General features: G+C 56.8%; 1 protein-coding gene across 1 annotated transcript in view; it reads left to right on the top strand.

Annotated features, from left to right (window-relative positions):
* The window catches only part of MYO18B (myosin XVIIIB), a gene marked incomplete at its 5' end in the record, with an annotated part of 197630 nt that overhangs the window by 15751 nt on the left and 161434 nt on the right, over positions 1-20445 (top strand). The window contains 6 exons of the mRNA XM_056116572.1: positions 2938-3018; positions 4733-4883; positions 7059-7218; positions 10030-10213; positions 11235-11430; positions 15906-16015. Of these exons, the coding sequence (XP_055972547.1) occupies positions 2938-3018; positions 4733-4883; positions 7059-7218; positions 10030-10213; positions 11235-11430; positions 15906-16015 (882 nt within the window). The remainder of the gene's footprint in view (positions 1-2937; positions 3019-4732; positions 4884-7058; positions 7219-10029; positions 10214-11234; positions 11431-15905; positions 16016-20445) is intronic.

Here is a 20445-nt window from a genome sequence, read left to right as displayed (position 1 = left end):
TGGGGCTAGAGATAGTACAGTGGGGAGGACTTTTGCCTTGCATGCGGCCAACCTGGATTCAATCCCTGGCATCCCATAGAGCCCCCCAAGCACTGCCAGGAGTAATTCCTGAGCACAGAGCCAGGAGTAACCCCTGAGCATCGCTGGGTGTGACCCAAAATGCAAATAAATAAATAAAATTAAATTTTTTAAAAAAGACAGTCTATCTTGAGGTCTTATGGGCTTCAGTCCTGTAAGCAGTCCGGGTCTCCTCAGACCTCCTTGCCTTCTTATGCTGCTTCCTGCCCTCAGTCCCTATGTGGGAATGAATGGTGGTGCAACTATTTCCAGAGGATCGGGGGGTGGAGGCATGCCCAGCTATCCAGGTCCAGTTCTTGGCTGACCAGGCAGACTCATGTCTCCTCCCTTGCCTCCTCCCATGAAACCTCTGGGATCAGCTACCACTTGCCACACTCATTCTACTTCTTTTTATTTTTTTGCTTTTTTTTGGGTCACACCCGGCGATGCACAGGGGTTACTCTTGGCTCTGCACTCAGGAATCACCCCTGGCGGTGCTCAGAGGATCATATGGGAAGCTGGGAATCAAACCCGGGTTGGCTGCATGCAAGGCAAATGCCCTACCTGCTGTGCTGTTGATCCAGTGCCTCATGCTACATCTGAGCTCCACCCAGCAACAGTGGCCTCAGACAACCCAGGTTAGGGTTCACACAGAGCTTCTGCGTTGCCTGGACACTCTCTGTGGTCTTGGCTGGGATAGCCTGAGTATTTCTGGGTGGCCCAACGTGGGCAGGAGTATCTTGATGGTCTTGGCTGGTTGGCTCATGGGTTTGAGCTCAGCCGACCAGGAGCCGGTGCAGGCAGCCCTGGGTGAGGGGGTCCCTCTGCCCCATGACCCTCCCTCCAGCAAGTCCCCGTGCCTAGATCAGTGATGAGCAGTGTCCCCTCCATGGCAACCCGCAGGCCACAGTTGCGTCCAGGGCTCCAGGGTAGGAAAATCAGTTTCCGTTGCTGTCGGGGAGAAGCTGCAATATTTCTGTGCAGAGAGTGAGGACGCAGGGTTGGAGCTATTTTTATCATCATTTTCAGCGCTCCGCCTCAAGGAGCTATTTTGTGCATTTCATGAAGTAGGATGGGAAGAGTCTAATCTGTATTAGGCTTTCAGTGTGTGGTGGCAGCCGGCATATTTTATCCCCTAATATTTCACTTATTTCTGATGAGCAGAGTAATGCGTATGCTTTGTTGAAAACCAAGCCGGGCGTCTCAGTGTCAGGAGGCGGAAAACGCCTTCTCCTTTCATCTGCAACCCAGAGGCAACCACTGGATCTGCTGTGTTTTCACCCGTTTCTGCAGCTTTTGTGTCTCTTGGTTTCTGAGCCCGCACCGGGCACAGTTTGGCTCTCAGCCGTTTTCCTCATGGCCCCGTGTGCTTCTCTCTGCGATGCTCGGTGGTGGGTGCTCCGTGGTCCTGATGGGGTCCTTCATTTCTGGGTTCTGTGCCTCTGCCACCCATCCCAGGCTCAGGGCGTGATCTTCGTGAAAGCAGAATTCTGGGTCACTGCAGTTTGTGGATAGTCACTGTCCACTGTGGCTGCTGGCCCCCACCCCCACCCCCCCTATCCCTGGTATCAGCCCAGCCTGTACTTGGTCTCCTGTGGAAGAACTAGGAGAGTTTCGTCTGGGTTATCAGTTCCTGCTTAAAACCCTCACCATGAGGGCCGGAACGATAGCACAGCGGGTAGGGCGTTTGCCTTGCACGCGGCCGACCTGGGTTTGATCCCCGGCATCCCATATGGTCCCCCAAGCACCGCCAGGAGTAACTCCTGAGTGCAGAGCCAGGAGGAACCCCTGAGCATTGCTGGGTGTGACCAAAAAAGCAAAACAACAACAACAAAACCCTCACCATGATGGCCGGGCAGGATGAGTGGGCACAGGGAGCAGGAGGCCGCCCCACCTCTCGTGCCAAAGCCAAAGGGCAATGCTTCAAACAAAGCACTCAGTAAATGGAGGAGTGGAAAAGTGGGCAAAGGAGCCGAGGAGACGTTTCTCCGAAGAAGACACACAGCTGCCCAACAGGCCTATGAAAAGACACTCTACTTGGTCACTAAAGGAAACGCAAATCAGAACCCAAGGACGGGCCACTTCATACCCATTAGAGTAGCAGCTATTACAAAAGGGGGAAAAATGCAAAACAGCAACAGCAAAAACCAAACAGCTCAGAAGGCCGCGAGTGTGGGCGCAAGGCGGGAGAAACGGCCCGGAGGAAAACAACGTGACACGGCTTTGGTGAAAAAAACCAGGAGGGCGTTTGTTCAAAGAAATGAAACCTGGGTGACCCAACAATGCCCCTTCCGGGTGTCTCCCCAAAATAATTGGCAACAGGGTGTTGACGAGAATAGCTCGAGTGTTTGTGAAAGGATGGACAGACAGACACATGTAGTCTGGCCCAACCACGGGCCATCAGGACAAGAGAAGGCTGTTGTGACCACGTGACGATGAGTATGAGCCTTGACTAGTCTCAGAGTCAACCAGATGCAAGAAGACGGACAGTCTCTGATTCTATTATCTGCAACTTGCCGAGTAGCCCAATGTGGAGAGGCAGGAAGTGGAAGGGCCATCGCTAGGGCTGGTGGGTGGCAGAGGGGGTTTGTTTAGGGGGTGCCCCATTATCCAAGTAAATAGGGATCTGGGAGGGATGGCGGAGATGGCAGTGCTGTGGTGTGAAAGAACTTAGTGCACATATATATTTTTAAAAAATGGTGAAAAACGGTCCATTTTTCTGCTCTGTCTGTTTTACTACCATTTAGGGAATAATTTAGGAAAGGTGCAGGCAGGTGGCAAGTCCTCCTTCCTTTTTCCATGGAAAAGGAAAAAAGAAGAAGTTTTTCTTCTCAGCTAAGCCCAAACGGGAACTAACGTTGAACCCCTGTGACTTTCCAGGAAGGCATCCCTGTGTCCTTTGAGCCCCCTGAGACGTCCCCCGGGACTTCGGTGGCCGTTGTGGATCTGATCCCCTCCCAGGTAACAGGGGGTCCGCTACCCTCAGTCTTCCGCCTCTTTCCTGGACACCCCATAGGTCTCGTCTCTCGGCCACGAGTTCTCTACGTTCTCTCTCTGGGACCCCGAAAATCACTGGGGTTGGCGCCCAGCCTGCAAGACCCGGGGAAGAAGAAATCTTGGGGCACCATCTCCTCCTGGGCTCTGGGCAGGGGATGGGGTTCTTGCTGGCCTGGGCATGTCCTTTGACCTCTTGGTACCCCCTTTCGTCCTGCTCCCATGGGGGCTTGTGGGGGGGTGTGAATGAGCTGGCTCATGGAGCAGCTGGCAGGGGCCTTGGCCTCCAGAATCTTCTAATTGGACCCCCATGAGTGTCCCTTCCTTATTCCTTCTCGCTGGCCCACCCTGGTCTCTTCTCCTGGCCGAGAGGGGCTGGTGTGAAGGACGCCCACCCCGGCAGGATGAGGAGGGCAGGGCCTGGGACCCTCGGGGTTGCTGGTGGGCAGCTGGCTGTGGGCTTTGACTCTGGTCAAGGTCTCAAGGCTGAGGGGGAGCCTCAGGGTCTCTGAGCTTGGCTCCGGTCTCCCCTCCTGCATGTGAAGGTGGCACCCCTCCTTCTCGGGGCCTCTGAGCCCAGTGAACCAGTAGCTGCCAACTTAGAGGTGAGCAGGGGTCCTGTGTGGCTGAGTGGTTGTGATGGTTGGGGCACAGAAATGCCTCCTTTCTGGGAGGAGTCCCCTCCCAAGAGAGATTCAGCGGTCACTGGACACATCACAAGTCCCTAGGGCCACTTGGTTATGCCAACCCGGGTCCTCTCTGCCACTACATATGGGGGGCTTGGGGATTGCCTGGGAGAGTGCTGAGGACCAGGCTGGATTGAAAAGGTTCCATGTCTGTGCTGTGAAACCAAGTTTATCTTCTCTGGAACATTCTTGGACCGCATATAGATGTGTGTATATCACGATTACGATCACGACCATCCTGTTGTTCGTCGATTGCCTCGAGCAGGCCCCAGTAACGTCTCCTTCGTTCTAGCCCTGAGATTTTTAAAAAGTGCCATATTCAAGGCTCTTTCGGACGTTGGAGAATGAGACCCATCATTGTTACTGGTATTTGTCATATTGGGTACGCCACGGGGACTTTGCTAGACTCTGCCATGTGGGCAGGTTACATTCGGTAGCCTGCCGGTTTGTCCAAAGCAAGAATGAGATAATAAGATATATGTATATATATACATATACATATAGATATAGATAGATAGATGTGTATATAATTTATTTATTCATTTTAAAGTGCTTTCAAGGTAGGTTTTAGTTTATGAAAGCACAAAGTCTTCTAAGAGGAAGGGCTGTGGCTGGAATTAGCCCTTCTCTGTGCGGCCCTGTTCAGGGAGGCCTGCTGCGGACGGGTGGAGGTGTCTGGACTCAACACATTGACCTCGCTTCTCCTGGTCAACTGCTCATATTCGCTTGGCATCAGCGCAAATGGGGCTCAGAGAGGGCCAGTGTTTTTGTCTCGGCCACACAGTCTCGGGAAGCAAGGCTGGGACAATGGACAATGGTAGTTTTGTGGGCAGCGTGCCGCGTTATGGGGGGAGTAGGTGGCAGCGCGGGGGTGAATAGGAACCTGGATGCTGGTCGGATCATTGGCTCTTGAGTCCCCTGAGCCCCTGAGATCACCTCTGTGGGGGGGGATCGGGATCCCTCAATGTCTCTGGACTCTCCCTGTGCCCACCCAGATCCGCCGACCTGCTGGAGGAGATGCTGAGGCCCCCGCGGGCCTGTTCTGGGTCCTGGACGAGGAGGTCCGCGTGGAGGGCTCCAGTGACGGTGCAGTGCTCGAGCGCCTCCGGGCGGCCTTTGAGAAGAGCAGAGTGGGGGCCGAAGAAGGTAAGGGACCCCCCCCCCCCATGAAGGGCAGGGTGGGAGGTGGAGTCCAGCCTGGGAGCTAGCTTCTGGCGGCCTGCAGGTCAAGGAAGAAATGCTCAGTGCAGCCACCTGCTTGAAATACTCTTCATTCATTGCTCGTCCTTTTAGGCCATGCACAGGGAGCCCAGGGTGCTGGCGGCAATGAGAATGACCCGTTCATTGGTGGCGCTGCTTCAACCCAACAGTTTTGGGGGCCAGCATGGCAGCCCTAGAGGGGCCCAGAGATCCCTCGGGCTGTGCCTGGCTGTGCTGGGGGAGCCCCGTCCGTGGGGATCGATTCAGGGCCCCATGGCGCTGACCTGCGTGTGGTTTCTCCTTTCCGGTTCATCATCCTCGTGTGTGCCAAGGATCAGAGGGGACATTCCTGGTCCACGGTCCTAGAGAGGGTCTAAGTTGAGCCCAGAGGGAAGGGGAGGGGAGAGATGGAACAAGAGGACAGAATGGAGAGTTGCAGAAAGATCAGAGAGAAGCGAGCACAGAGCACAGGGCCACATGCTCTTGCTTCTGTGTGCCAGCACACGGTCCTTCTTCCGTTCATTTGCTCCCTCTGCTGGGACGCCCAGGTGTCCTTCTGGGCGCGGGGGATACTGAGCATGGGGGAGATAGAACTGTACTCGCGGTGTCCTCAGGTCACAGGCAGCTCAGGTACTGAGAGGGGTACCCATGGCTGCCAGGTAGGCCATGGGTACAGGTCAGGTACCAGGCTGACACTGTTTGCAATCCCGTGCCAGCTGAACAGGAGTGTGTCCTTGCATCCTCAGTTGACTGAGGAGGGCCCAGAGCTGTGTACAGCACGCAGGACACTTGCCTTGCATGCAGCTGACCCATATTCAGTCCCCAGCACCCCACAAGGTCCTCCCAATTCTGCCAGGAGTGACCACTGAGTGCAGAGCCAGGAGGAAGTCCTGAGAATCTCTGGGAATGACCCTAGGAAACAGAACAACAGCTGAAGCAACTGTACAGCAGGGAGGGCATTTGCCTTGCACATGGCTGATCCAGGTTCGATTCCTGGCATCCAGTAGGGTCCCCCAAGTATTGCCAGGAGTGATTCCTGAGTGCATAGCCAGGAGTAATCTCTTAGCATTGCTGGGTGTGACCCAAAAACCAAAAAACAAACAAACAAAAAAAAACAAAAACCGAAAACCAAAACCTTACCAAAGAGGAGACAGGTTCTGGGATTTCAGTGGCAGTGAGAAGGTGAGGATCTGAGCTGAAGTCTCCCCATCCCGCTGGTCCATTTCCCACCCTGTGCCTTCTAACCAGACATCTGCACACACTCCCGGAGTCTGTTTGCATTGATTTCACAGAAGATTAGAGGTGGCACGTGAATATTTTTGAAAATGGAATAACCGTTTATTTTCATGAATATCACTTGTGCACTAAACCAGCAAGAGAGTCTGGTTTTTTTTTTTTTTTGGTGGGTGCCGGGGATGGAGCCCCAGGACTTCACGTATGTGTGGCGGGTGCTTTATTGATGAGCCACGTCCTGAGCCACTTGATAAATGGTTTCACCCTGGAAAATGTGAGGTCCTTTAAAGAAAACGTGAATAGCCCCAGTGGTACACAGGGATGACAAAAATATTCTATGCTTTCCTGCTGTCCACTGGACTGGGTATGTGTTGGGGTGCTTGCTTGGTGCGTGAAAGGCCCTGAATTCCATCCCCGGCACTGCAAAAAAAAAACACACACACACACAGAAGAGTCTATGCAGTAAGAATATCTGGGGGTTTGGGGAAGATATCCTGGACTTAAAGAATTCACAAAAGAGTCTATGCATGGGGCTGGAGCAATAGCACAGCGGGGAGGGGCATTTGCCTTGCATGCGGCCGACCCAGATTCAATTCCCAGCATCCCATATGGTCCCCTGAGCACCGCCAGGAATAATCCCTTGGTGCATGGGTCAGGAGTAACTCCTGTGACCCAAAAAGCAAAAAAAAAAAAAAAAATCTATGCAGTAAGAATATCTGGGGTTTGGGGAAGATATCCTGGATGAAAGAACCCACCAACCCTCTTCGGAAGTGATGCAGAGGCACCGTGCAGGCGGTGAGGCGTGTGGCTCGATCCGCTGGACCTCTCCGGAAGTGTTTTCAGCAACGTTGCCATTGCAGTGACATCCTGCCCGACATCTACTTTCAGGAACTTCAGCGCTCCGGATGTGTGAGCAGCCCCTCCAGTTCGAGCTCTCCCACCAGCTGGGACAGGACCCTGTACGCTATGACCTCACGGGCTGGCTCCACCGGGCCAAGCCCAACCTCTCGGCCCTGGAAGCCCCCCAGATTCTGCAGCACTCACAGAGGTGAGCAGGCCAGGGCTGGGGACAGGCCAAAGGGCTCTCAGGCACGGGGCGGGGGCGATTCCTCCCCATCCAGGCAGGGCATGTAGCAGCTGGGAGTTAGAGGGCCCGGCCCACTGTTCCCTGCATCTCCAGTGACGTGGCAGTGCTGCATTCGCAGCTCGGCCCTGTCCCTGGGGGGCCGCCCGCGGGAGTCCAGCCAAGGAGAAACAGAAGCACAGCGCCGTGACTTCTGGCTTCGTGCCTCTCGCTAAGTGTCTGCGGGATGATGTGACTGGAACAACTTTTATGGACCTCCACAAACGAGGGGGCCGTAAAACCAAATTGATAACGTTCTGTAGCCTTAAAAATGCTCACTGCCTCCCCTGTGGCTCTCAGCACACGTGCCAGTGGAGGTTCCGAGTTACTGGGAAAGGGCACTGTGTGCCTTCGTGCATGGAGACAGACGTGTCATGCCCACACGTGTACGTGCACGCTCGTCTGCAGCCTTTGGCCCCAGTTCACAGCAGGAAGCCTGCAGGGGCAGAGCTTGGAGTTGAGGAGGGGGAGAGCCCCGAGGAGGGCCTGGAGGGGGCGTGAGCATGGGAAAACCACAGCTCCAGACCCTCTACCGTGCACCTAGCCTGCGGTCAGCTCTTTTCTTAGGTGCTCTTGGCCCCAGTTTACAGATAAGAAAAATGAGGCAAGGCACCAGAGCAGGAAGCAGTTCTGCTTTGATCACAAAGGATTTAAAAAAAAGTGGTGGAAGCAGGACATAACTCAGGTCCAAGTGATCCCTGGAGAACCAGGCAGAGTGGGCTGACTGCCTCAGAGGGGTGCGGTTCCCGCGGTTCCTGCAGAGGGAGCGAGTGTCGTGTGTGTGTGTGTGTGTGTGTGTGTGTGTGTGTGTGTGTGTGTGTGTTTATGCACATTGGGAGACACTAAGGAGGGGTGCTGAGCACAGCTGGGACCCCAGTCACACCCTGCAGCTAAGCAGCCCTCTGCATCCCGGGTGCCTGCAGTTACCCTCCTGGCTCCTGTGTTTAGTGTTGGGCGTTGCTTCCTCCACCACAAAAATGCTGAGTTAGAGCCCAGCAAGCTATCGAGAGTATCTCGCCCGCACGGCAAAGCCTGGCAAGCCTCCCCTGGCATATTCGATATGCCAAACACAGTAACAACAAAGTCACACACAAATGCAGTAACAACAATGGAGACGTTACTGGGCCCGCTCGAACAAATCGATGAACAACGGGAGGACAGTGCTACGGTGCAGTGCTGTAGGCGGTGATGGGAGCATGTCAGAGTCAGCCTGTCCCTGTCTGCCTTCATCACCCCCCACCCTGGGTCTCTCTCTCTCTTTCTTTCTTTCTTTCTTTCTTTCTTTCTTTCTTTCTTTCTTTCTTTCTCTCTCTCCCTCCCTCCCTCCCTCCCCTCCCTCCCTCCCTCCCTCCCTCCTTCCTTCCTTCCTTCCTTCCTTCCTTCCTTCCTTCCTTCCTTCTTTCCTTTCTCCCTCCCTCCCTCCCTCCCTCCCTCCCTCCCTCCCTCCCTCCCTCCCTCCTTCCCTCCTTTCCTCCCTCCCTCCCTCCCCCTCCCTCCCTCTTTCCTTCCTTCCTTCTTTCCTTTCCTTCTCTCTCTTTCTCTCCTCTCTCCTCTCTCTCCTCTCTCTCTCCTCTCTCACTCTCTCTCTCTCCCCCTCTCTTTGTGAGGCAAGACAGTTTTTATTGAAACTTTTAGAAAGACGCGAGGGGAGAGAAGTGTGTGTTTAGGAGAGAACGGGGCTTCCCCAGAGAAACGCAGAGAGAAGCAAGGGAGACGTGCTCTGGGGTGAACAGGGGCGCAAGGGGGCGGCTTCTGTCCTGTCTAAGCAGCCTGAGGACTGAGGCTCCACCCACCCTCTGAGAAGCCCAGGGAGGATGCTGAGCTGACGAGGGACCGACTGAGTCAGGGAAGCCCTGCTGTGGCACCCTGGGCCCGTGGCCTCTGGGGCCCCGCGTGGGTGTGTTCAGGAGGCCCCATCAGTGTGGCTGGTCGCCGCAGAGGGAGGACGTGGGGGGCTGTGAAGCCCGCGGTGCCTTTCCCAGCCCAGGGACCACCTGCTTCGTGCGCAGCAAGGCTCTGCTTCATGGACAGGCTGCCCAGGTCCGTCCAGCGCCGGCGTGTCCTACGATAGGAAGAAGCCTCTCCCTTCCCCAGCTTCCAGGGGGCTCCCAGACATCCTCCCAAGATGCTGATGTCAGGGGGAGAAGAGGGGTCCGACTGTGCCCTCGACCAGCTTAGAGCCACTGTCCCCCCCATCCCCAAGTGTCTGGGCAGTCGGGCAGTACGTGGAGGGAGATGGTTAGTGAGGACCCTTGAGGGCAGCTGCTGGGGCGTGGCCTGGATTTCTAGGCTGTGCTGGGAGTTGGCTTTGTGCCCTGGTGGGGGGAATGGGGCAGGGGGACCCCAGGTGCCAGAACTTCTTGGGGTGTCGGCCCCATTCTGGGATGCAGAATTCAGCCTTTCACCTGAATCAGAGGGTGGCTCCCGGGGGGCAGGGGCTGGTCTCAGACTCTCTGAGTGTGGGGGGTGGGATGGGGGTCAGCACAAATGCCCCCTGGCCTTGCAGGGGGCTGGGGTTCACGGAGGCCCTTGCGGCAACCAGCCCGTCCCCAATCGGGAGTGGCACAGAGCCAGCCAGTGTTACCAGCAAAGGCTTCTGGGGCCAGGAGCAGGGGGAGCAGAGGGGTGCTGTGCTTTGGGGGTGCGGGTGGGCTGGAACCCTGGGCGCAGAAGAGTCAGCTAGTGGGGGTCTTCATTGCAGACCCCTCTGTTCTCCTCTTCCCCTCCTGCCCGCAGGGAGGAGCTCAGGAGTCTGTTCCAGGGCCGGGCCAAGCTGCCGCCTGTGTGCCGCGCCCTGGCCGGCCTGGACGGCACCTCCCAGCAGGCCCTCCAGCGGGGCTGTGCCCTGAGGAGGACGTTCGCCCGCGGCCCGTCCGCCGTGAGGAGGAGAGCGTCCTGCGCGCAGGTCCAGCTGCAGATGGTGCGTGGGGCCCCACCCCCTCCCCCGTCATGAGACCCCCGTGAGCCCCGTCCTCCCTCTCGCACTCCTCCTCCTGTCGAGACCCCCCTGTGCGCCCCACACCCCCTCCTCCAATCATGAGACCCCAGTGTGCCTCATCATCCCTCCCGGTACCCCTTCTCCCACCATGGGACCCCCCCCCAATGTGTGCTCCATCCTTCCCACCACCCCTCCTCCTGTGAAGGGCCCCTGTCCTCCTTATCTCCCCTCCATGCACCCCTTCTCCCACCATGAGACCCTCCGCATGCCCCTTTCTCGCACATTCTCCCCCTCCTCCTGTCATGAGAACCCCATGTTTCCTGTCCTCCCTCTCTGCACCCCTTTTCCTGTCATGTCCCCCGCCCCCCGTGTGCACCCGTCGTCCTGAGGGGCTTCTCACAGCAGCCTCTGAGCCCCGAGGGACAAGCACTGACCTCAGGCCCCAGAGCAGTCAGGCTTCCTGGCCACAGTCTCCCCCCAGCTGATCCTGCCAGGCCCAGCTCAGCCCCTGGGCAATGAGCCGAGGGCCTCTGGGAGACCACAGGAACTACCAGGAGACACCCAGCTGGCCAGCTCGGCCCCCTAGTCCTGTTCTTTGGGATGATGAGCCCCTTGTGGGTGCAGACGGTGGACCCAGCACCGACGGAGACTGTCCTAGACATTCAGATTCTGGTTGCAATGGGCTGAGAGTCCGGCAGGATGGCGGGAAGGAGTTGGGGAAATGCACATGGGTTGGGCTGGGGGCACATCAGCCCTCTCCCTTGCCCTGGTCTGTATCTGCCGCTGCCCTCAGTTTCCCCTCTCTCACGACAGGGCTGTTAGGAAGGTTTTAGGTACCTGTCAGGCTGTTGATGAGAGAACCCCGGGGTGAGATAAGAGATCCAGGGGTTTCCCCCCTCCGAAACCCAGGCCGGACAGGAGGAATGTCCGCGGGAACCCAGACCCCGGTCTGACTTGTCCTGGGACAGTCAGGCTGACACTTCCCCCCACCTGCCCCTTCCAGGACGCGCTGACCCACGTGCTCAGGAAGTCCCAGTTGCATTTCATCCACTGCCTGGTGCCCGGGCCGCGGCCCTCACCTTCCGCCCCGTCACAGCCCTGCGGGGACACAGCCGGGCCCCCGCCCGCGGACATCCCCGCATTGAGGGTGCAGCTGGCGGGATCCCACATCCTGGAGGCGCTGCGTCTGCACAGGGCAGGTAAGAAAGAGGCAGCCAGGAGCAGAGACGCTGGGCGCCGGCCCCTGAACCATGGGACAAGGGGGCTCCCACCTCCTCTTCCCGGCTGTCCCGACACGCTGGGTCTTGGAGGATTCAAAACACATCTTTGTTTTCTGGGGGAGGGGCCCTCCCAAGATGGTGCTCAGGGAGTCTGGGGGAGAGGGTGGTTTCCCACTGGTGCTTCTCAGCCCACTGGGCTGGAGGTACTGCTTGGTGCTTGGGCCCTGAGGAGCTGGAAGGGGAACCTTGGCATTGCTGGGGGCTACCAGGGCTGTACCCAGCGGTGCCGGGAACAGAGGCCAGGTCGGGCGTTCTGACCAGTGTGCTCCTTCCTGGTCCCCAGAGCACGCCTTGTTTTCCGATGCTCTGGGCTCTCCCTGACCAGTGACGGGCAGTGTCTCCCTCGGCTCCAAGGCACGCCTGCCTCAGGGTGCTGCCTCGGGGTCGACAGGGGACCCCACCAGGAGTGACGCTTTGGACGCCGGAGACGCGCCGCCTGGTGGAGGGGTGCAGTGGGAACAGGGTGACCATAGGACATGGCATGAGTAGCCATCCGTGGGGGCAGTCAGAGGAGGATTGGCTGCCCGCTTAGATATGGGAGACGGGGCGGCCGTGGCTAGCAGGTGACCTCTGACTAGGGCCTTGAAGGTGAAGGAGCAGCTCAGGGCTGGGGTGCGTGTGGAGGGGTCAGAAGCAGAGGCCGGAAGGCCTGGGAGAGCCTGGGCTTTTGGGAAATAATGTTGGGGAGTCCTGGGGTGCTGGGATCAAGTGGGGGAGAACTTGTGGTAACTCCGTGAGGAGGGTGAAAACAATTCTCTGCTTGGCTTTGGGCAACACCTGGGGGTGCACCTTGGAATTGAACCCTGGGCTCCCGCAGGCAAAGCTGCCACGCCAGCTTTTTTTTTTTTCTTTTTGGGTCACACCCGGGGATGCTCAGGGGTTCCTCCTGGCTCTGCACTCAGGAATTACTCCTGGTGGTGCTCGGGGGACCCTATGGGATGCTGGGAATTAAACCCAGGTCGGCTGCGTGCAAGGCAAGCGCCCTATCCACTGTGCTATTGCTCCAGCCCCTACTCCAGGTTCTTGGGCCATGCTTGGAAGCTTTGTGCAGGATTGGCGGCCTCCAGGGCAGGAACAGGGTTAATCTGAGGCACAAAGTCTTTAGGCTTTGGCTTTTGGAAGTGGCGAGGGGTAGGTGCTCTTCTCCTTGGGCATCTAGTGGCATCTGAAGCCTTCCTTTCCTCCCTCCCTCCCTCCTTCCCTCCCTCCCTCCCTCCATCCATCCCTCCATCCCTTCTTTCCTTCCCTTTTTGGGCTGCACCAGGTGGTGCTCAGGGATCACTCACGGAAGGCTCAAGGGACCCAACGAGGATCAAACATGGTGCAGCGTGTGCGGGAAAGCGCCTTCCCGCTGTCCTAGCTCTCTGGTCCCAGCCTCGCCTTTCTCCTCTGCCCCTCAGACCTTGGATGCTGTCCCCTGTCCCCTGCTCTGGTGGTTAGCGATGGCTCAGGCCCCGTCGTTCTGCAGCTGAGGGTGGAGGGTGGGCGGGGCGACTGGGGGGGATTGAGGCAGGCCCCTGTGCTCCCTGACCCCCAGCGTCAGGAGAGAGGATGGATACTGTTGAAGTGAGGACTTGTCTCCCTCCCCTGGAACATCGCGTCCATGGCCTCCCTGTCTGCACGGCCATCGGCCATCGTCTGTCGGAGAGGGGGCAGAGGAAGGTCACGGGGCAGAGGAGACGGTCACAGCCGGCGGCGGCAGCTGATTGATTCTGCCTATTCTGCCTGGCTGGCCAGCAGGGCACACTGGGTATTGGCAGGCGCCCTGGGCCGGCTGTTAGCGTCCCTGTGTGCCCACTGGCTGGGGGTGGGGGCGGGGCCGTGTCTGTCCAGGCAGCTGGGCACAGCCCCGCCAGGCTGACGCTCCTCAGCTCAGGCCGGCGCTCAGGTCTGCGGTGGGAAGCTGTGGCTTCCGCCTCCCTGGATTGGTGGTGGTTGTCTTTTCCCTCTGTTCTCTCACAACGAGAAGAAAGGTTGACTCGGGCTCCCGCCTGGAGCCCTGCATGTTTTCATGACCCGAATTCCACGCCTGTCAGGCCTTTTCCCACGCGTGTCAGTAATGCACACGCTGTGGGCGCTGTGTCCCGAGTGCTGATTGATGTGTGCGTGCGCGTGTGTGAGTACATGTGTGTGTGTGAGCATGTGTGCGTACATACATGTGTGTGTGGGCTGGTGCGTGCATAGGTGTGTGTGTGTGGGTGCATGTGTGTTGAGTGTGTGTGCGTGTGTGTGCAGGCTTGTGTTTGTATGCGTGTGTGCATGCATAGGTGTGTCTGCATTCCCGTTTCCGTGTGTGTGAGCATGTGTGCACACATGCATGTGTGTGTGTGGGGGGCACGTGTATGCATGCGTGTGCAGGCTGGTGCGTGCATAGGTGTGTGTGAGTGCATGTGTGTTGCATGTATGTGCATGTGTGTGTGTTCACGTGTGTGCAGGCTTGTGTTTGTGTGTATGTATGCATGCATAGGTGTGTCTGCATCCCCATTTCCGTGTGTGTCTGTGTGTGTGTGAGCATGTGTGTGCATGTTGTGTGCGGGCTTGTGCATGTGTGTATGTGTGCATAGGTGTGCCTGCATCCCCATTTCCCGAGAGTTCAGCTGCCTTGTGCTCCCTGAGCCCTGAGCTTGGCGCTGGGCCTGTCGTGCCAGAGCTAGGGGTCACTTGGGCGGGGAGAGCCAGCCTGGCTTTGAGTGTGGCCACGCCCCTTGCCAGCCACCCTTTGTTCCCTGGCAGTTCAGATCCCAGAGGGCCATGGACAGGGCTCCCAAGGACACGTGGGTCCCAGGAGCTCACCACATTTGTATGTGGGTCTTGGCATTGGATTTAGGCCTCATGGGCACGTCTTCCTGTCACCTGACTGGCAAAGACATTGGATCGCAAAAGAAGTTGGTGGGGGCTCCCCTGGCCCTTCTGTGGTCGGCACCATTATTATTATTATTATTATCTTTTGCTTTTTGGGTCACACCCAGCGATGCTCAGGAGTTACTCCTGGCTCTGTGTTCAGGAATTACCCCTGGCAGTGCTCGGGGGACCATATGGGATGCTGGGAATCGAACCCCGGTCGCCCGCGTGCAAGGCAAACGCCCTACCCACTGTGCTATTGCTCCAGCCCCAAAGTCAGCACCCTTAAAGCCTGGTCTGCGCCCTCTCTCTCCCCACTGTCCCCCTGAAGGGGTGCGTCCACCTGCCACCCTGCTCCCTCATGGCCTGTGTGCGTGGCTTCTTGTGAAGTGTCAAAGGTCAATTGATCTTTCCCCAGCCAGTGCCCTGACCCAGCCACCTGAGAGGACTTACAGAGGCTGCTGAGTCTCTGCTGTGCCCTCTGACCCCGTTTCCCGGGTGGAGTCCATGGCCTGCATGGCCGTGACAGACTTAATGTGTCCTGGAGACTGGGTCCCGGCTCAGTCACCTTGACCATACTTTGAGCTTTCTGCTGACCGAGTGGGAACCCCCACAGGAGCACCGCCACCCACACCACCCAGGTTGGACGCCTTCCTCGGGGCCTCAGTGTCCCCTTGAAAATGGGGCTAGTGGTCCAAGCCCCAGTGCACCTGCCCGATAGGGAGCTGGTGGCCTTGTGCCCTGCACATGGCGTCTGAGCTGTGCCACCGGGGCTCTGCCCACAAGCTGCTCCCTGGTATTTCCCCTCCAGCTCCCTCTGCCCAGCTTCCGTTGCCCCCCGCCCCAACCTGCCAACCCCCAGTCATCTGCTCTGTTTTATTTGTGAGTGAGGTGGGGGCTCTAGGGGATTCAAGAAGCAGTGCTCAGGACCTCTCCTGGCTCTGAGCTCAGGGATCATGCCTAGCAGTGCTCAGAGAACCATATGGGGTGCCAGGGATCAAACTCTGGTTGGCTGGGTGCAAAGCAAATGCCCCAACCCCTCTCATCCCCTCCGTCACCTTTCTCTGGGTATCTCCCCGTGCCTTCTCCCAGTTCCGTACGGAAAAGTTCAGCTGTGTCCCCCGCCAACACAAGAGCCGTCACCGATCTACTCTTCCGCCTCTAGTAGTCTGTGCTCTGAATTTTAGACCGAAGCACATTTGGTCCGATGTGGTCACATGGCCCCAAGAGCTGAAGCAAAACTAAAGCAGAATCTTTCCTGCGGGGCTCACAGTAGATCAGTTACGACACGCTCCCACAGCTCACCCTTTCCGAGGCTGAGAGAGGACAGAGGGGTGCCCGTGGGGGCCTGCCCCTGCCCTCAGAGGAGCGTTTTGTCAGGGTTCCCCTTCTGAGCTGGCCAATAGGACCTCGGCGTTTGGCACCTGGGGAAGCCAAGACCCCGAGAAGCAAGTCCATCAGAACAAGTCAGCGTGGCGGGGACCCCGAACCTCTGCGCGTGGCCTCTGGGCTCTGGCTGGCCTCCTTATTTGCCCCTGGTTCCTCCTCCCCAGGTTACGCCGACCACATGGGTCTCGCTCAGTTCCGCAGACGCTTCCAGATGCTGGACCCTGTGCTCACGAAGAAGCTCGAGTCTGCCTTGGAGAGAATGCCAGAGAAGAAGGTACAGGAAGTTGGGGGCAGGGGTCCAGGCAGGAGGGTGTCCTGGACACTTGGGAGCCATCCCTTGGCTTGCCCTAACGCCGGCCCATCTCTCTCACCCTTTACTAAAGTCAGGCAGATCTCCTGGGTGTCCGCCAGCTCATGGCAAAGGCCCAGTTGGTTCTTTTGGTGGAATGAGTGAATGAACCCTGACCCTGACCTCTTCTGACCTCCATTCACTTTCTCCAACTGCTGTGAAAAATCCGCGGTGGGGAGTACCTCTTGATTCCCAGATTGCCCACCCCTCCATCAGTGCTGCAGTGGTATATGGGCCCGGCTGGTCAAACTCTTTAAATATGAAGAGTCTGACCTGGTCCACTGCAGACCAGAGGCACAAGAGTCATTATGTCCCTTGGAGATGAGAAATCAGAGCCCCTTTGGGACAGGCGGATTCGTGTCAGGAAGGCCACGTATCCAAGTGTGGTTGGGGTTTTGTCCTTGGACAGGGGTTTGCAGGCAGGGAAGCTGGGGTAGGGCACAGGCGGTGGTGGCAGCTGGACCCCCAGTTCAGGTGCTGGCAGGCGACTTAATCTTGCCACCCCACTTTCCTCATCTGCAAAGTGGGAGCCACAGTGTCTGTCAGCTCTCTCAGGGGAGTGTCGTGAGGGGGACATAGGATGGTATAGTTGCTTGCGGAGGGTCCCAGGGGTTGTTGCTATGGGGCTTGGGGCCTGGGGAGAAGGACTCAGTGTGTATGGGCCACTGTCACGGTGCCATCGCATCAACACTGGCTCCAAAACCACCATCCAGCAGCTTCCCAGCCACAGAGCCACGGAGCCACGGGCTCCACATCTACATCCCGCTGAACCTCAAACTCTGGGTGAGGCTGTCCCTGTGCGTCTCTTGCAAGCCTCAGTTCTGGAATCCACAAGGAGTCGTGAGATTCCTGGAAGAGGACAGAGAGCTGCGATGTCTTAGGGTTCTTTTAGACTTTTCTCTGCAGTAGAGACCAGGGCCTGGCTGTCTGCAGCCAACCACGTGGCACATCCTGTGTGGCCCGACTCACTCACCTTGGCAAGAGACCTCACACCCGTGGGTCGGCACTTTGGAAGCCACACGACTCCCTCCTGCCCCCTCTGCCCCTTCGCCACTCTGCCTCGGTTTTCATTTGGGGTGGGAACTGCCTCTGTGCTGAGCATCTGGATGGAGCCATGGAACGTTCGCAGGCTCCTCTGCAGTTGAAAACCGCCCAGAAGCGGGGCGTGGGGGAGTTTTCTGTGGGGGCAACGGGTGCGGCATATGGAAGCGTTTCTATTCTGGACGACTCAGCAGTTCTCCGCTGCCTCCAAACCGCAACCACCTCCACGCGGACGCGGGAGGCCTCGGAAAATGGAAAATTACAAGCGGAATGGACTTGCCTGGGAGTTCTCGCTCCTCTTTATTCTTTGCCTGTTTGCTCACAAATTTCATTTGCTGCAGCATAGAATTTGGGTGGCAACGAAAGGTGACGCCACCCTGCCTCTTATGAAAAAGCTGATAAATATTCATTTGCCAGGCAATGTGAGCCGCCATGAATTATACATGAACACGTGCCCGGGTGGGCAAACTGTCAGCCTCTGTGTGCAAAGCAGTTAAGACCTCAGGATTTAATAAGACAAGTTTGACAGCTTGAAAAGGTCAATATTGTCATTAGACACTAGACGGCAGCAGAGGGGATTCGGCGCCGGTGTGTGAACCGGGCCCCGGAGAGATCTCCCCGGGTGCCTAACATGTGGCCGCCCGATCCGTGGCATTTCGTGCCAGCGGCTTTTCCCCAAGGAAGCCCTCTCGTTGGGCGGGTATCTCTGCTGGCTATTGTACCATCCCCGACAAAAGCAGCAGATGCTTTTCAACCACCTGTGTGCCCACGATCATCCCCAAATACCAAGCCTGGTGAGAAAAGGTGACAAGCCTTGTCCTGAAACAGCCTCCCCTAAACAGAGCTTCCTGCCGAGGCTTTTCTCTGAGGCCACTGCTGCTGCCCGGCTGGGTACCCGGGCAGCTGGCTACAAAATCAGGCGCTCTGGTTCTGCACACGGGGCTTCCCAAACTGGGGGCCAGTCAAGGACACAGAATGTACGTGGGATGGTTTGAACCACCGTTCTTATTTTTCTAAGTTATTTTACGGAGGTATTGTAGCCAACGTGGCTGACCCGAGTTCGATTCCTCCGCCCCTCTCGGAGAGCCCGGCAAGCTACCGAGAGGATCTCGCCCGCACGGCAGAGCCTGGCAAGCTCCCCGTGACGTATTCGGTATGCCAAACACAGTAACAACAAAGTCTCCAATGGAGACGTTACTGGGCCCGCTCGAGCAAATCGATGAACAACGGGAGGACAGTGACAGTGACAGTGATTGTAGTCTGGAACACCCATGAAGTTGTCATGTTCTTACTGCAGAGATCTTTCACCATCACTCCACCAGTGTTTTGAGATTTCTGCTACCATTCTCATCTCGCGGGGCCTTGGTTCCTTTCCCCTCCCCTCCCCAGTTCTTTTGATCAGATCTCAGGATTCGTTCACACTGGGGGTTGTCTAGGCCCTTGCTCTGTTTCCTTAGATGCAGCATATGACCGACATCACCAGTATTGAATGGGTTTTCACTTTCGGACTCACTTCACAGAGCGTGGCACCCTCTGCCTCCATCCAAACTGGGGCAGATTGCAAACTCTCATCCTTTGGTCCAGCTGAATAGTACTCCCTTGTGCCTATGCACCACGATTATTCACTCATTTGTCATTGGGCACTTGGGTTGTTTCCAGATCTTGGCTGTTGTAAATGGTGCTGCAATGAATATAGGAGCGATAGCACAGCGGGTAGGGTGTTTGCCTTGCACGCGGCTGACACGGGTTCGATTCCTCTGTCCCTCTCAAGCTACCGAGCTACCGAGAGTATCCCGCCCACATGGTAGAGCCTGGCAAATTCCCCGTGGCGTATTTGATATGCCAAAAACAGTAACAGCAAGTCTCACAATGGAGGCGTTACTACTGGTGCCCGCTTAAGCAAATCGATGAACAATGGGAGAACAGTGATATATATATATATATATATATATATATATATATATATATATAATTTGATCTTGGGCTAGATGTCCATGGGTAGATTTGCTGGGGCATATGGAAGTTCTGTTCATCCTGTATGGTAACCACCTTTAACCTTGCCATGTTAAGTAGGGCATTCTACAAAGCCATCCATCTCCAGAAACATTTTTCCATCTTGTGAAACTGTCCCCATTTCGACAACCCCGTTCTTCCTGCCCTGGCCCCAACTCAGGCTGCCAGCTAGGCCCCGGACTGCTCTCACACCTTGCTGCCATGGGCTCAGCCAGGCCTGGCTGCTGGTGCCTCACCCACGACCCGGAGTGCCGTGTCCTCAGGACTTCCTCATGCTTCCAAACGGTCTTCCTTGTTCTAGGCCCATTCAGGTGCTGCTGTGTGGTCACCCCACCTGGCCTGTCCATTCGCCTGGCAGTGGGTGCATGGGTGGCACGAGCCTCTGAGCCACTGTGAAGGATGCTGCTGCTTGCATGGGGACTATACAGACAGCTGTGTCAAGACCCTGCCTTAGGTTCCTTGGGGGCACAGACCCCGAAGTGGCGTGTTTGGGTTGGATGGTGTTGGCCTGTGTCTTTTGAGGCCAACGTTGCTTTCCACTCTTCGTGTTACTTCCTGTTTGGTTGGAAGGAGCCATCCTGAAGGCAGGGCGGGGCTTCCCTGGGCGTTAGATTTGTCTTTTCCCTTAGAGTGAGGCTGGGCCCCTTTGCAGGCTAGTGCGGGACTTTGGAATGGAAATGACAAGCAGAATGATAAGGTGACGTTCTGTAACAGGACACACCGCCCAGGGTGTTGCTGGGAAATAATGATCGTTGGATCTATCCTGTTTCAACCAATCTATCCTGGTTCCTTTGCACGGAGCCCTAAGATCGCTGCCAGAGATAAGGGATGAACATAGAGAAGAGCCTCATGGAGGAGACTGAAGCCAGACATTTCCTCATGGGGGGCTGGGAGCAAAGGAGGTGGGGTGTGCGAAGAAAGAGACAGTCAGTCCTGGGTGTAGAGGCCCACAGCCATGGCAGGCACGGTGATCCAGAGTTGTGAGTTTGCATGGCTTATTTAGCATAGCTGGCACAGCTTAAAGGATGCCCAGTGCCAAGAAAAGGGATTAAGGTTGTTGGCTGGGGGTCGAAATATGTGTCACTGAAACCCGGGCTAAGAGTCTGGCTTTGGTGGTCAGTGGTGGTCCACAGTCAAGTTTTTCATGGGTCCCTGGGCTCCAGCATGGAAGAAACAGATAATCTTTTTCTTTCTTTCTTTCTTTTTCTTTTTGGGTCATACCCAGGGATGCTCAGGGGGTTCTTCCTGGCTCTGCACTCAGGAGTCACTCCTGGAAGTACTCGGGGGACCATATGGGATTC

Source organism: Sorex fumeus, unplaced genomic scaffold, assembly GCF_029834395.1.
Source record: "Sorex fumeus unplaced genomic scaffold, SorFum_2.1 ptg000032l, whole genome shotgun sequence".
NCBI lineage: Eukaryota > Metazoa > Chordata > Mammalia > Eulipotyphla > Soricidae > Sorex > Sorex fumeus.
Note: the sequence above shows the minus strand (reverse complement) of the source record. Positions and strands in the feature narration are given on the sequence as shown.